The sequence below is a fragment of the Fusarium redolens genome, assembly GCF_020744475.1.
Source record: "Fusarium redolens strain MPI-CAGE-AT-0023 chromosome Unknown BKA55scaffold_2, whole genome shotgun sequence".
Taxonomy (NCBI): domain Eukaryota; kingdom Fungi; phylum Ascomycota; class Sordariomycetes; order Hypocreales; family Nectriaceae; genus Fusarium; species Fusarium redolens.
The window spans coordinates 351001-364962 of record NW_025763665.1 but is presented as its reverse complement, the minus strand read 5'-3'; the positions used below and the strand labels follow the sequence as shown (position 1 = coordinate 364962).

The 13962-nt window shown below is 48.9% G+C and overlaps 6 protein-coding genes across 6 annotated transcripts; 3 read left to right on the top strand and 3 right to left on the bottom strand.

Moving 5' to 3' along the window:
• Nucleotides 1-207: 207 nt before the first annotated feature.
• BKA55DRAFT_553288 (copper homeostasis CutC domain-containing protein) lies at nt 208-1805 on the top strand. Its single transcript, XM_046191520.1, has one exon. It carries the CDS (start codon nt 670-672, stop codon nt 1501-1503), a length of 834 nt encoding a protein of 277 aa, XP_046054616.1. The 5' UTR covers nt 208-669; the 3' UTR covers nt 1504-1805.
• A 10-nt stretch (nt 1806-1815) lies between these two features.
• On the bottom strand, nt 1816-4575 carry BKA55DRAFT_733080 (alkaline-phosphatase-like protein). Its single transcript, XM_046201228.1, has 5 exons — nt 3567-4575; nt 3331-3515; nt 3206-3284; nt 2484-3157; nt 1816-2433 (listed from the first exon to the last, which is right to left on the bottom strand). The coding sequence occupies exons 1-5, from the start codon at nt 4104-4106 to the stop codon at nt 1944-1946; spliced, it is 1968 nt and encodes a 655-aa protein (XP_046054615.1). The 5' UTR covers nt 4107-4575; the 3' UTR covers nt 1816-1943.
• Nucleotides 4576-6127: 1552 nt separating this feature from the next.
• Nucleotides 6128-7577, bottom strand: BKA55DRAFT_684075 (tRNA-guanine(15) transglycosylase-like protein; the record flags this gene model as incomplete). Its single annotated transcript, XM_046198587.1, has 2 exons — nt 6128-7299; nt 7349-7577. 2 exons carry the CDS (start codon nt 7575-7577, stop codon nt 6128-6130), a joined length of 1401 nt encoding a protein of 466 aa, XP_046054614.1.
• A 445-nt stretch (nt 7578-8022) lies between these two features.
• BKA55DRAFT_533599 (uncharacterized protein) lies at nt 8023-9033 on the bottom strand (the record flags this gene model as incomplete). Its single annotated transcript, XM_046189498.1, has 3 exons — nt 8023-8036; nt 8321-8527; nt 8616-9033. The coding sequence occupies 3 exons, from the start codon at nt 9031-9033 to the stop codon at nt 8023-8025; spliced, it is 639 nt and encodes a 212-aa protein (XP_046054613.1).
• An 849-nt stretch (nt 9034-9882) lies between these two features.
• On the top strand, nt 9883-12545 carry BKA55DRAFT_553282 (uncharacterized protein). Its single transcript, XM_046191519.1, has one exon. The coding sequence runs from the start codon at nt 10254-10256 to the stop codon at nt 12219-12221; it is 1968 nt and encodes a 655-aa protein (XP_046054612.1). The 5' UTR covers nt 9883-10253; the 3' UTR covers nt 12222-12545.
• A 444-nt stretch (nt 12546-12989) lies between these two features.
• Nucleotides 12990-13619, top strand: BKA55DRAFT_684072 (uncharacterized protein; the record flags this gene model as incomplete). The annotated part of the gene is made up of 1 exon (XM_046198586.1): nt 12990-13619. The coding sequence occupies one exon, from the start codon at nt 12990-12992 to the stop codon at nt 13617-13619; it is 630 nt and encodes a 209-aa protein (XP_046054611.1).
• Nucleotides 13620-13962: the final 343 nt, after the last annotated feature.

Below are 13962 nucleotides of genomic sequence, written 5' to 3'. Positions count from 1 at the left end.
CGGAAGACCCCTGTTTTTTTCACGGTAATTTTTTTTTGCCTCTGCAGGTCCCCTAAAAACATTGCAGAAACGCGTGGCTTTAGTGGTCCAGCAGTCACTCTGCTCCACTGTAAATAGAAGCTCTGTGTTTCTTACAGGGGTGAGGGGCTCCACTGCGGTGCAATCTTAGCGGGGTATCCTTGGCTGAGGGGCGTTTAATTGATTTCCATTTACGTATCGTGGCGGGATGAGGCGAGGTCTGAGCACTCGGGCTTTGGCAAGGCAACCTCAACACCAACGAGTTAATCACGGGCGCCTTCTGATAGAAGACGATATCTTGGAAAGTCATAAATAATCTACCGAGAATTAAGCAATAAATTGATTTGCCCGTACGCGCCTTCGCTGGGTGCTAAGCAAAGATGGTTTCCTTTCAACACCTCGTTCGATTATACAACATGGCAGTCACCATCAACTCCGGTATGAGCTGTGCTTCGCTGCTGAAAGAGGGAGTTTACAATGGCATCATCGTCACCTGATAAGCGAATACTCTCAGCTGATCAATATGACTCCTTCTCTTCTTCACCGATATCGTCTTCAGACTTCATCTTCACAGCATCACAACCTCTCTCTTCTCATCCATCTGATAGTGTCCTCAAATTAACATCAACCAACCATCTCGACTAATTCAAGATGCCTCCTTTACCAGCTAAACACCCACGACAGATCCCTCTGGAGGTCACAGTCTATGGCCCCCACAACGCTCTTAGAGCTGCCAACTTTGGCGCAAAACGTCTTCTCCTCTGCCGAAAAGGCTCCTCTGCCGTAGGCGGACTCACTCCCACCGTCCAAGAGCTTTGCCATCTCAAAAACAAGATCCACATCCCAATCAGCTGCGCCATTCGACCTCGTGGAGCTCCTAGCCCTTCTGCTCCTGGCGAGTCTCACGACTACATCTACTCTAACAATGAATTCGTCCAGATGAGTGAGTCTATTCGCCAGCTCAAAGAAGCAGGCGTCATGAATCCTATCCGCGGAGACTCCTTCGTTTTTGGATGTGTTAGGCGTAGCCATGAGGAAACGACTCAGAACTCTCGCGACAAAATTGTGGTTGATCGAGCATACTGTCGCTATCTCATCGACATGGCCAAGCCATTTGGTTGTATCTTCAACCGTGCTTTCGACCACTTTACTGAACGTGGAAACCCAGGAGATGTCATTGCAGAGCTCACCACTCTCGGCTTCACGGGTATCATGACAGCTGGAGGGCCAGGTCTCTTCTCCAATCACGTTGAGCGACTCAACGCCATGTGCTATCATACCACGCACATCCAACTCATTGTCGCCGGCGGAGTGTGCTGCCCTGAGATTCAGAAACTTCGAAAGCGTGCTCACGACCATGATGGTCTCTCTATCTGGCTGAATGGCGAATGTCTTCGACCCAAGGATCATGATGATCCAGAGACTACCGATATGAACGGCGTCATGTCGCTGATTGATCAGCTTGGCCTTCAGACTACGGACTAGTTATCCCCCCATGACATCGGCAAGCAGATTTTTTACTGACTAGGATGCATTCGAAATTTGACGAACGCCAGGTCACATCGCACGTGTATCATATGGGAAATGTTATGGAAGGAAAGGGTTATGAATTTATGATTTATGAGTGACGACTTATAGAACGTCTGGAATTGCCGCGGAATTTGCTATCAACAATGAAACCCAAGGGATCAAAATGCGATGGGCCGAGGAAGATCACAAGAAATCTGTAACAATTGACAACCAGATACGCTCGCATACAAAATGCGAATGAATAAAAATCTGTAAATATTCAAATTTGTATTGCTCATTGGTCAAAAGTTCCTCTTATTACACCTCGCAGCACTTGCATCTCTTATCATCTACCAACTTACACATCACTCATTCATCTCGTCGTAAGCCCACCACCACCGCCGATTAATAATTTTCTAATAACCCTGCTTCTTGCCCTGAGCAAGACCAAGGCAGTTGGCAATCTTGTAGAAGATGTCAACGTTGTTGAAAGTACCACTGAAAGTCTCCTGGCAAGGACCAAGAGCATAGACAGGGACATCAGTGAGAGAGTGAACACCCTGGGCATTATCGGTGCTAATAGTACCGTTGATGAGGAAACCCTTGGGAGAGTCCTCGGGGTTGGCGTAGTAGTCGTCGTCCTTGAGCTCGACGGCAGCCTCGCGGGGACCGGCCTTCTTGACCTTGTAGTCCTCACGATGGTCGGGGACGGCAGCGACACCAGCGGCGATGGCGTATCGAGGCTCCCAGTTGGTAGGGAAGTTGGCGCCAGTGCCGTAGTTGATGCCCTTGGCCTTCTTGGTGTACTGAGACTCACCAGACTGAGCGTAGGTGCCGATAGCACGGCGCTTGTCACGGTCATCCTCCTGCTGGGCGAGGTACTCAGTGTCGGCAGAACCGTAAACGCTGCGACTGTTAGTTATCTGATGTAAAGGCTATTGACGAGGTAAACTTACTCGAAGCCGTGGCCGTGATCAGCAGAGACAATGATGAGGGTCTCGTCAAGGATCTTGAGCTTCTTGAGCTTCTCAACAGTAGCACGGACAGTGTCGTCAAGCTCAAGAAGATCACCGAGAGCACGGTCGTAGTCAAGAGCGTGCATCTGCTTATCGATAGAGGCAGCCTCGGACATGAGGAAGAAACCCTTGTCCTTGCCACGGGTAGCAAGAATGTCAATGGCCTTGAGGGTCATGTCCTTGAGACCAGGGAGATCAGAAGCATCACCCTTACCGCCGGTAGGGTTGTTCTCGCGGCCCTTGAGGTTGTCCTTGTAGACATTGCGGTCGAGCCAGACGGGGAGGTTGCTCTGGCAGAAAACACCGAGAGCACGCTTGCTCTTGTCAGCCTTGAGGAGAGAGGTCTTGTTGAGAGAGACAGTGTAACCCTTCTTCTGGAATTCCTTGTAGTAGTCCTTGCCCTGGTAAGAGCCCTTTCCGGCGAAGAAGTTCTCAGCACCACCACCGAAGAAAACATCAGGGCCTCCATGCTGGGTCCAGCTGTAGTTGGTCATGCCGTTGAGAGCCTGGTCGATCAAAGGACCATACTGGCCTCGGAGACGGGTGTGACCGCTGAGAGCAATGGGGGTAGCATCGGCAAGGAAAGCGGTAGAAACAGCACCCCAAGCACCGCCCTGCTACCATTAGAATTTGAGAGTGAACTCAATTGGGGTTAAACTTACCCAGACACGCTTGAAGACCTCAACAATGGTCTCGACCTTGGGGTCATCGAAGGGGTTGGGAGATGAATCAGCATAAACACTGACTTGTTAGCTTTTATTCTCAAATCCAGAGATGAATTTCTTACCCCATAGCGTTGACAGTGCTCTTATGGCCAGTGTAAAGAGCAGAGGCAGAGTTGGCAGAGTCGGTGATGTAGCTGTCGATCGAATGGGTCATCTGGTGACCGAGAACGGGGAACTCGTCCAGCTTCATCAGAGTCTGGTACTTTCCGTTGATGCTCTTGTGTCCCAAGAGACGGGCGGCAGTGATCTATGAAACCAGTTAGCTTCCACAAGCCTCTCACATTGTGATTCAACTCACCATGTTGGTGGTCATGCCATCACCAATGAAGAAGATGACGTTCTTGGCCTTTCGCTTGGGGTGAAGCTCGCGAACAGTCCACTCAGCAGTGGTCTTCTCGCCGTTGTAGTAGTTCAGGGTGACGGTGTATGTGCCGGGCTCGTAGAGGGCAATCTTGCGGTAGACCTTGGAAGCAACGTTGACAATGCTGGGCTTGTCCTCGTCTTCGGCAAACAGATCCTCGTACCACTTGAACTTCCATGTCTCGAGCTTGGGCTCGCTGACGCCAAAGGTCTTTGCAAAGTCCTTGGCCTTGTCGCCCTTCTTGGCGATGGTCACAGTGAATTTCTCATCAGGCTTTCCGTTGTGAGCAGCCTCGGAGCCGTTGACGGGAGCGTGGACTTCGACACGCAGATCGAAGAGCTGACCGGGCAGGAAATCACTCTGGTCGGGAGGAAGAACACAGCCGAGAGTGGGACATGTGCCGAGACGCTGGTAAGTCTGAGCAGACACAGCAGCAACCGAAGCCGCAAGAGCGGCAATGGCATTGATTTTGACCATTCTGATGAATCTGGACCCAATTTCCAAGAATTGAGAAGCGGAAGCTGGTGATTGGCGCGAGCTGAGGCAGCTTGAGAGGGGAGCTCGATAAGTTAAACTTTCAGAGAGGGCATGATGCTTTATAACCGTCTGCGCCGATCCCACGTGGATAGCTGCCTCTCGGAAGACAAATTCATCCCCGAGAAGCTATCCCATGTCGTGGATAGACAATTGGCCTTCCTCTGTGGGACAAGCTGAGGAGACTTATGATGAACTGATCTTGGCCTAACGTCGCATTGCATCTGGCCAATTAAGCTTAGGAGACGGCCAGGACAAACACCCGAGACAGGTTTAGATCGACGAGAGAGAGTACGGGCAGACCCAGTGTGTTGGGATGAAAAAAAAGTGCATCTGTTGTGTTGCATCACGGAAGCGATTGGCGCCTCATGATGGAGGACTATAGCACGTGTGTAAGTTGTGCCAGGTCCGTACCTTGCAAAAGGACCCTGCAACCAGTACTTATGCTTGTCAGTTCTCTATGACGGAGTGCCTATCATGGATTCAAATCATTGGATTGGCAGCGGGGAGGGCGATGCACGCCGTTGGTGCTAGTCAAAACAGGTCAAATCATGATCCCTCATGTAACCCAGGTGCCATGATGAGCGTTGACATGTTGTATCTCCGATCCCCATCCCCGATCCTTGGCGAACCTTTTTCTATTCCTCTCCTGTCCCAAGTCGTTGACCGAACATGAACGCCACGTCCCGGCTCATGATATCCCAGTTCAAGTTCACCCGAGAGCACCAGTTGCAGCTGAGATCGGAGCAGAAACAGGACAAGGATTCTCGGCTGTGGCTCTCTCCAGAAGCTCAGATGCCGCTCGTGGGCGAATTGTGAGGTTCAATTGGCTCTTGTACCCCTGCTCCCGCAGTTCCACAGATCCCCAGATCCATGAGAGCAAGCCTTGGCTAGCTTGAATCAAGCTTAAGCTTCATCCTTCTTATTCCACTTTGCAGACAAGCTTGTTTCTTAGCATAACTCGATCGGGCCTTGTCGGCCGAATTGCTACTTGACGTCGTACCAAGTCTCCGGTGGGTTCTCGGCGTAGGTGGCGTAACACTCCAACTACTGGTGACCTTTCTATACGATTCTCTTGTTTAATTCTGTATGTCTGGCGAAAACATGCAGAATATTTAGGTGAAGATCCCACTGTGGTGAATCAGTCATATTTCAGCCTAAACTCAGTTAATTTCATCGTAAACTTAGGATGCTGTTAGTGAAGTTTATGAAAATATCTGCATAGGACTTTTTATTACTCCGTAATCGCCTTACTTCTTATAGGCAGGTAGAGAGTAAATACGCACATTCTAGACTGTTGGTGAAGATAAGATCAGCTGTGTAATTCCGTTCGGAGCTGCCTCATATGGCTCACCGAAACGTGCTCCAAATTCGGTATTGAGTGGTTGGACCTGCAATTTTACGAAGCTCGGCAATAAACTTTCAAGTCGTATGTTCATAGACTCTTGAGCGGACTCTTGCTCGGCATGTGAACAGACCTTCTTCTTATCTTTTGTGGTGTTGGCTCACGGAAATGTCGGATGAACTGAAAGAACTGGCTTTATTTTTTGCTGTCTATTTCTGTGCCAGAAGCCGGGCGTAATATGTGTTAGGCTCTATTCTATTCTATAAGTCCCGCAATCGAACTAAGGCTCTAATAAGATCGGCAACTGCGTCAAGTGGAATCATGGTGATCAAACACCAGTCTGCTTCCCAAATCCAGATCACAGCCTCAGGGAGTAAGAAAACTTCTGATTCTCAGGCAAGATGCCAAAAACAACCAGTCTAAGGTCTATCAAATCTATGCTAAAGTTACCTCAGTCTTTTTGTCATATAGGATAGAGATCCTGAGTTTTCTTGCCTCCCCTAGCACAGCTGTCCCTTGATCAACATGCATCGAAGGTGGGCCGAGCCAGATCGTCGGAATAACAGCTTCGCAGCGACCGTACCTGACATGACATGAACGGCTTTCTACATTAGTTCCGTCACTTCTCCAAACTCGGTGCAACCTCATCGACGGGCAGTGTTCCATCGACAGCTGCCAGTGGTTCTGCAATGGCCTCGGGGTGGGGACTGGCATCGACCGAATCAAACGCTTGCCAGCTAGGCTCGTTGATCTTAGTCTGACCAGCTATGCTCTTGAAGTGGTAACCCCTGGCTCGGGGCCTTACTCCAGTTCCAGCAGGGACCTCGGGCTCGTAAACAGTCAAGAACTTCTTGTGAAGCTCGTCAAACTTCTCGGCGCTCTCGTTTAGAGCTGTTCGGACGCCTTCGAAGAATGCACTGAGAATGGCATGATTGTGAATTTGGAGTAGGTTCCAGCCCAACATCTCCTTTGCATTCAGTAGGTGCTTGATGAATGCCCGGTGATGCTTGGTGCAAGTGTAGCATTGGCAACCGTCCACTAGAGGCTGCAGGGATGTTGTATGCTCCTCTGACCACATATCGATACCCAGTGGCTGCATGTCGGCAGACTCAGGGGGTGGGAAGGTGAATGATAGGGCGATGCCTGCATCGGAGGCGGTGTTGGCGAAAGGTACTGTGCATATATCGATACCGAGAGCGATCTGTCGCAGAATATCCTGGGGGCTCTTAGATGGTCCAAATGACAACCGCGGCAGAGATCCAAGAGAGGGATAGTTCACCAGCTCAGGTACAAGGTTAACATCATAAACGGCAAGACCAGAGAGGCAGTCTCGAACGTCTTCTGCAAGATACCGTAGGTAGTCCCACTGTATAGGGTACTCGACAGGCAATACAGGAGCAAAGATGGAAACACCCATTTCTTTCAGACAGCCCTTGGGGTCTGACAGGTGGAAGAATTCGTCTACCCATTCTTCGGTTCTCTCAACCATGCGAATCTGACGTTTTGATGTTGGCGTTGAGCTGGAGTGGAAGAGGTCAGCTGGAGGAATGGCGATATCTGGTTGAGTGAGCTCAATAGTCTTGGCGAACTCAGGGATAGTGAGATTGCGGAAACCGGTAGACGTAAAGATGCTGACATGATGAGCACCATTTCCAACAGGTGTTGTCACAGCTGGGAACCGTCTTGGGCCGAGAACAAGTGCTCGATCTGAAGGGAAAGCCGTAAAACTTTGAAGATTTCTTGGTGTACCAGGGGGCAGCTGAAGAACAGGAGGTTGTGATTTCTCGAGAACTGTTCTCAAAGTTAGACTAGCACTCAAAGAGAGATTTCAATTTCATACAGTCCTCGATTGCTAGATATGCGGCATCAAATGTTGTGTGCTTGGTGACATTGTCTGGTGTCAAGTGAGGAACAACACCACGAGATGCAACAGCGATGTAGTTTGGTGTCTGCATAGTCCTTCGACCACCAGCGAATGCTAGACGACCAAGCCGAGCAACACCGGCTTCAGCGGGCTTTAGTAGCTCAAACATTGTAAGTGTTGATTCTTTTGATGTAGATTGGGTCATCTTGGCTTGTGTTCGCCTTGTATGTCTGTACAAGCAGCTGGTGAGTATTTGCAGCAAGGATTACCTAGATGTGGGAAGGAAGTGTGAGTGCGCACTGCTTACACTGTGCTTCTACTTCCGAGGTTAACCCGATGTAAGAGGCTGTGGAGGCAAGAAAACTTCTGATTTCTATCCTAAGTGACAAAAAGACCTAGGTAAATTTAATATAAACTTAGGCAAATTTATTATAGATTAGTAGACCTTTAGGCTAGTCTTTTTTTTTTTTTTTAAAAAAAAAAACACCTTAATTCCCGGTCAGAAGTTTTCTTGCTCCCTGAGGATCACCAAGAGAAATAACCATGACCAAAATCAAGAGACTAGATACTTTTAACCCTATGATACAATCTGCTACGTATAAGGAGCAAGAGAATTTCATTCCATAGGTGGTACTCTTTCGCGGCTTTCTTCACTTGGGGAATACTACCAAAAGGTCAAGAAGTCATGAGATTGCTCTGACGCATGTCGTGTTCAAAATAAACTATTAGGCCAAGCTACTATGATACTGACAGGTTGAGTCGAGGGTATATAATATATACAAGAGGAAAAAGAAGAGTTGTGAAATTTCAGTGCCGGCCTAAAATCTCATGAGAAGGCATGATCCATATGCGAAACTCCATGTGGTTGATCCGAGCGCGCGCCCCATTATGATATCAGATATCACAGCACTTGTGCATTATCGAGCTCAAGTGGGCGATGACACATACATTTTGGCTCAGGGGTTTCCGGCTCGGCTTTGTTGACCTCCCTCCTATAGATCTTTGTAGAACCAGAATGGGGAGTGTCTTTCTCCTCTAGACTCTTCGATTCTGGCTTGGTGGACTCCTTCTCCTCCATCTTGGTAGCGAATGCTAATGCGGTTTTAACCACACAGAAGATTAATAGCATAGACACTGTGACAGTCACGCCACTCGCTAGGAGATTCTTAGTATTGGATTAATACATAATGATGCGTTTCCTTACCGAATCGATCGAAATTAGCCTCGCTCCGTTCATACTTACGTTCTGCGGCGAGCCTATCTGCCATAGATTGGATTTCTTGTCGCTCAGCACATTTAGCAAGCTCCTCTTTAAGCCCGACAAGATCGGAGGTTCTCTGATCAATGGTTGCGAGACGTTGTTTGATAGTCCCAACCGGTTTGAGTTCCTGTTCGAATCTTGCTGCAGACGCCATGAGCTTGTCAAGTTTCTCCTCTGTTGACAGATCACGGCAGAGTGACGTGGCTGGATATGGTCGGTAAATCGTCCGTAGTCCTCGGGTTTGATGCTGCAGGTGAGAGATGGATGGTCGACATTGGCGCTGTGGAAGACGTGCGAGGGGGGTTGGGATACGGGCCCGAGACAACCCCGAGAATATCGAGGCCGCAGTGTGTATGACGGCGTGACTCCGGTAGAATGGTTGCTGGAGAGTGGTGATCATGACTTCAGATGAGCAATGGTTGAAATGATGAGGTTGGAAACTCACAAGTTTGGCAGAAGAGGATATCGATGAATGCCACTAGAAAAGACGAAGCTTTATAAAGATAGGCTGGCAATTTAGGGCACAGGCGTATTGGGGTATAGAGCCAACGATATTAAACTTAGCTGCAAGTTACTTTGCATTTTGCTCTAATTTGATGGTTTTGAGTGTGTTCAACTGAGTCTATCGATGTTGTATCCACCATGACTCCTATAGAAAGTCAACAAAATACAGGAGAGACACCTTGACTATCAGAATCCCTGCAGTCCCGAGGATCTACAAAAGTATGACTCGACGCCATGCTGTCTGTTTGTTTACCTGTTATTTCTTTACTTGCGATGGCTGTTTTGAGCATAATGATAACAAAGACCTCAGGAGGCTGGGTAGAGATACGGAAGTTACACCGAAGTGAAACGAAATTGTGCAAGTTTCTCGTTAGTACAACTTGAAAACTACCGAGAGCCTGGTTGCTGGGCTGTCGTGGTGTTCAACAAACAATAGATGCAACAACAGCTGGACTGTTGTGCATGTGACACCCAGGTACTCCAAGATAGAGATATGCCACTCTAAATCTCTGGAACATACGCGGCCTTGGCCGTAAAACAATCACTGAAGAACCTGTATACGGCCTTCATGTGCAGAGTCTGGTCGCGTGCGTTGATATAAGTTACTGAGAATAAATAAAAGTGGCGCACGCTGTAACTGTTCCTGCTTCTTAGCGCACGTCTCACGGGAACTACATCCGGGCCGCAGGGCTGATGCTCAACCAATCACTATCATAAACTTTCGCGGATAGATACAGCGATACCCCAGGGTTACGTCTGACATCCATGTCTCAGCGATCGAGGTACACGATGTAACTGAGTGGACAAAGAGACTTCACGCCTCAAACTTCAATATCAAATGTTAAACCATCATCGACTCAACATCGCCTATCATCAGTCTCGTATCTCCCCGCACTCACGCCAGAAACGAAAACAAAGTGCGACACAATAGGATCATCACGAAACACAAACCTCGATAAGCGCTCCCCATTCTCCACATTTCCTCTGCATCCTTCGGCATCGGGTCTTCCGGAGCAGGCAAATCCGCCGAGAGCCAAGCCCAAAGGCCATTAACTTTCGTATACGCAATCCATTCCTCGTATCTTCTTCTATATAATTCTTCTTGAGCTCCCGACAATGGTGAGCCATGAAGACGACGAAGAATCACAACCTCTAATGGCTCGCACCGATTCTATAGACGTCGGCGTCGTGCCCGTCAGCGGCAGCGACAGCGACCGCGAGAATGCTCATCCTGATGCGCCGCTCGACACCAGAACGACACTCGAAGTCGATGATAGCGGTCCCTCGACCCCACGATTTATCCAAGATGAGACTTCAAGGAAGCGATGGAACTGGGTCCCATATCCCATTCGACGAGCTTCGAAATGGGTTGCGACATGGTCTCACGGTCCTGTAAACCCTGAACCTTATCGCATTAAACCACTCTTCCCAGCTATCCAGGAATACCCCCTCGTCCTTGTCGAGCGCATCATTCCCAAGCTCAAATACCGATTTTGGCTTGTCTTCTGCTATCTCTCCATCTGGATCATCACTTTCGCCCTTGTTAAACGCCGCGACACTATGGCCAGCGAGATCGAAGGTTGGGGCACACCACAAACCATTGGATGCGGTATTACATACTGGGGCGCTGGAAACTTGTGCGGTTTGGATGGAAGCGACTGTCGCCCTTTCAATGGCAGTGGTTTCCCATTCAGGTGCAGGGCCAATTGCGAAAGCTACCATGTTTTGAACCCAAGAGCGGTTGGAAACCAAGAGGTTATCTATGCGCCCATGGTCATAGGAGGGCCGGGTACCAATGGGTCTGCTGAGCCCGTGTACCGCGGAGATTCGTTCGTCTGCGCTGCTGCTATTCACGCCGGTATCATTTCGAACCAAGACGGCGGGTGTGGTGTTGTTGAGTTGGTGGGCCGTGATGAGAATTATGCTGCGTCCAAACATCATGGCATTTCAAGTGTGGGATTTGACTCTTATTTCCCATTGTCCTTCCGCTTCGTTCCGGATGTCAAATGTTCTGCGGTCGATTCACGCTGGGAATTGTTGGCTGTTTCAACTGTCTTTGCTGGAGTTTTGTCCCTCTTCACCAACTCCGCTCCCCTCTTCTTCTTCACCATCTTCACGGCCATCTTCTGGACTGTTGGTATGGCACTTGACCCGCCTCCATCTAAAACAGTTGCGGCTTTGTTCTCCAATTTGATCGGAAAGTTCCTCCCCGCCATGTTTTGCGCATGGGTCATGTACGACAAGATGGGTGTTCGTCGCACCCTCAAGGGTCTCACAGCCCAGATCGAAAAGACAATCTTGTGGCTCGGCGGATGCTGGGTCGGTGGAATGGAGAATTATACCCTCAGCTTCATCCCCATTCAGCGTCTTAACAAGCACGATCTGGATCAGCAACCAGGCGCTAGGGCAGCTCTTGCTATTATCATAATCGTGCTCGTCGTCATTGTCTCTTCACAGGTTTGGTTCTTTAGGCAAGAAGGGCGCCTGATCAAATATCTCAAGCTCTACGCACTCCTTATCGTGGCCATCCTCATCTCCCTTACCATTCCGAGCCTCAGCCTGCGGATTCACCACTACATTCTTGCCCTCCTGCTTCTTCCTGGAACGAGCATGCAGACAAGACCATCTCTTCTATACCAGGGACTTCTCATTGGTCTCTTCATCAGTGGTATCGCTCGATGGGGCTTTGATCCTGTGCTCCAAACCTCTGAAGCTCTACAAGGTGATGCTCAAAAGGGCTCAAAATTACCATCAATCACCGAGCCTGTCATCCACCTTGCAAATGGCACAGACACATTGTCAAACATCACTTTCACATGGAACGAGCCGCCACGTCAGCTGTACGATGGGATTAGTATCCTGGTAAACGACGTCGAGCGTTTCCGTACATACTTTGGCGATGTTGACGCGGAGCGTAGCTTTGTCTGGAGCAGAAACAGCACTTTGGATCTACCAGAGTACTTCCGTTTTGCATACATGGATGGAAGTGAGAGTGGAGATTATACCAAGGCCGGCACCTGGACAGCAGATGGCGAGTGGAACAAGATGAAACCTGGTCCCTCGCGGGTCAAGGCCCGCAGATAAGCTGGTTAAGCGATGCGACGTGAATACGCATAGATATATCAAGTGGATTTTTTCCAAGAAAAAGCAGCTTCCGGATAAGATCGGACGCCGCAGCTTAGATGAGGAGAAGTTGGTCAAGCGCTGCAATTAGGATGAGTTCGCGCAAGGGTTTATAGAGAAAGGGATTGAAGAGGAAGAAGCAAGAGAAGCACGTAAAAATAAGACAAATAAGACAGACAAGGTAAGGTAGGTCACTGTCTTTTCCGATGAGCGTGCAAGCAAGAGTTAGATCTTACAACTCGTATATTACAAGCAAGATAATGAATGAACATGATCTCCGTTACATTATTTTTACCCCTTTTTACCCCTTGACTCAGAGTCTTCTGTGCTTTTGCTCCTCGACATCTATGTTACTCGAGCGAATAACATCTAGATTTGGTAAGTGACGTAGAATAGGTAGGGAAGTAGGTATCTTGTATTGTAACCAATTCACCCATTAGTACCTACTGTACCTTACCTACCTGTGGAACACTCAAGGTGCTCTTGTAAGGTACCTAGGTAAGGTAGGTATGGACAAGGCAGGCTGGTGGACGGTAGTTCTTCTCAGCACTGAGCTTCTGTCAACAGCGCTTGACACTGCCTGCACAATACCTTTCTAATAGTGCCAACTTCATAGTCCAGCACTTGAACATCATCTTCCCGCAAAGACCTGATAGCACGCTTTGTCTTGTTGTCTCTATAGATTTCTAATTCTCGACCGTCATTCAGATTCACTTTTTATCGATCATCATGCCCGGAGCCAAACGGCGCAGACCGCCACCTCCTCCGCCTCCTCTTCCTCCTCTTCCTCCAACTCCAGCCAAAACAACACCGACCGGATCTGAACCAAAAGAATCATTGGATAAAGACGAACCTGCTCCCGAAGACTGTGTCTTGTATGCTCATCTAAATTCGAAACCTCCTGATCCGTGCCCATATCACTACAAGTCCGTTTATTACTTCTTCTACGACGATCTCGGGATCCCGGACGTACTCCAAGTGGTCCTTGAAGCCTCGGACTCCCCTAAACTACGAGAAGCCAAAGTCTTTGGATACTCAGTTGCACCACGGGGTCGTTATACGTCACTCATCGAAGGTGAACCCGGAGCGGAGGTCCTGGGCCAGGCATTTCAAGCACAGTCTGCTGAAGAGGAATACAAGCTCGGGTGGTACCACACAAGCGCATACATCATTGCGCCATGTTTGATACAGTTCACGGATGGTGGAGAGCCGAGAAAAGTTGCGGGATTGGCATTCATGGATGCTGGCGATCAACGGGCTTGGAGGACTATGCGATTTGACTACAGGGCATGGAAGTCTCAGATGGGGACTCGACTCCCGCGAAATTGGCAGAGAAGCGCAGTAGAGCCAAGTTCGTAGTGTTCTAGCATTGTTCTATGTGGAGTCGCTTGCTGTTCAGTACCATACAACAACGGAAATCGCTGTTATGACATTGCTTTGCATTCGGAACTCGAGGCTTGTCTGCTCGTATTTGTGTTTGTCATATGTCGTCGAATGTGGGGGTTGTGGGGAGAGATATTACAGGCGGCGATGAAACATGAAACTCAAGACCTCGACACTGAGCGACAAAAAAGCTTAGGGAAGTACAGCATAAACTTGGCCAAGTTTACCATAAGCTTAGGAGAATTTTGTTTGATTATTTTTGACACTCTCATCTAGGGTCCGAACCGCCCGCGTACATCATCCTTCATACAAGCGACAC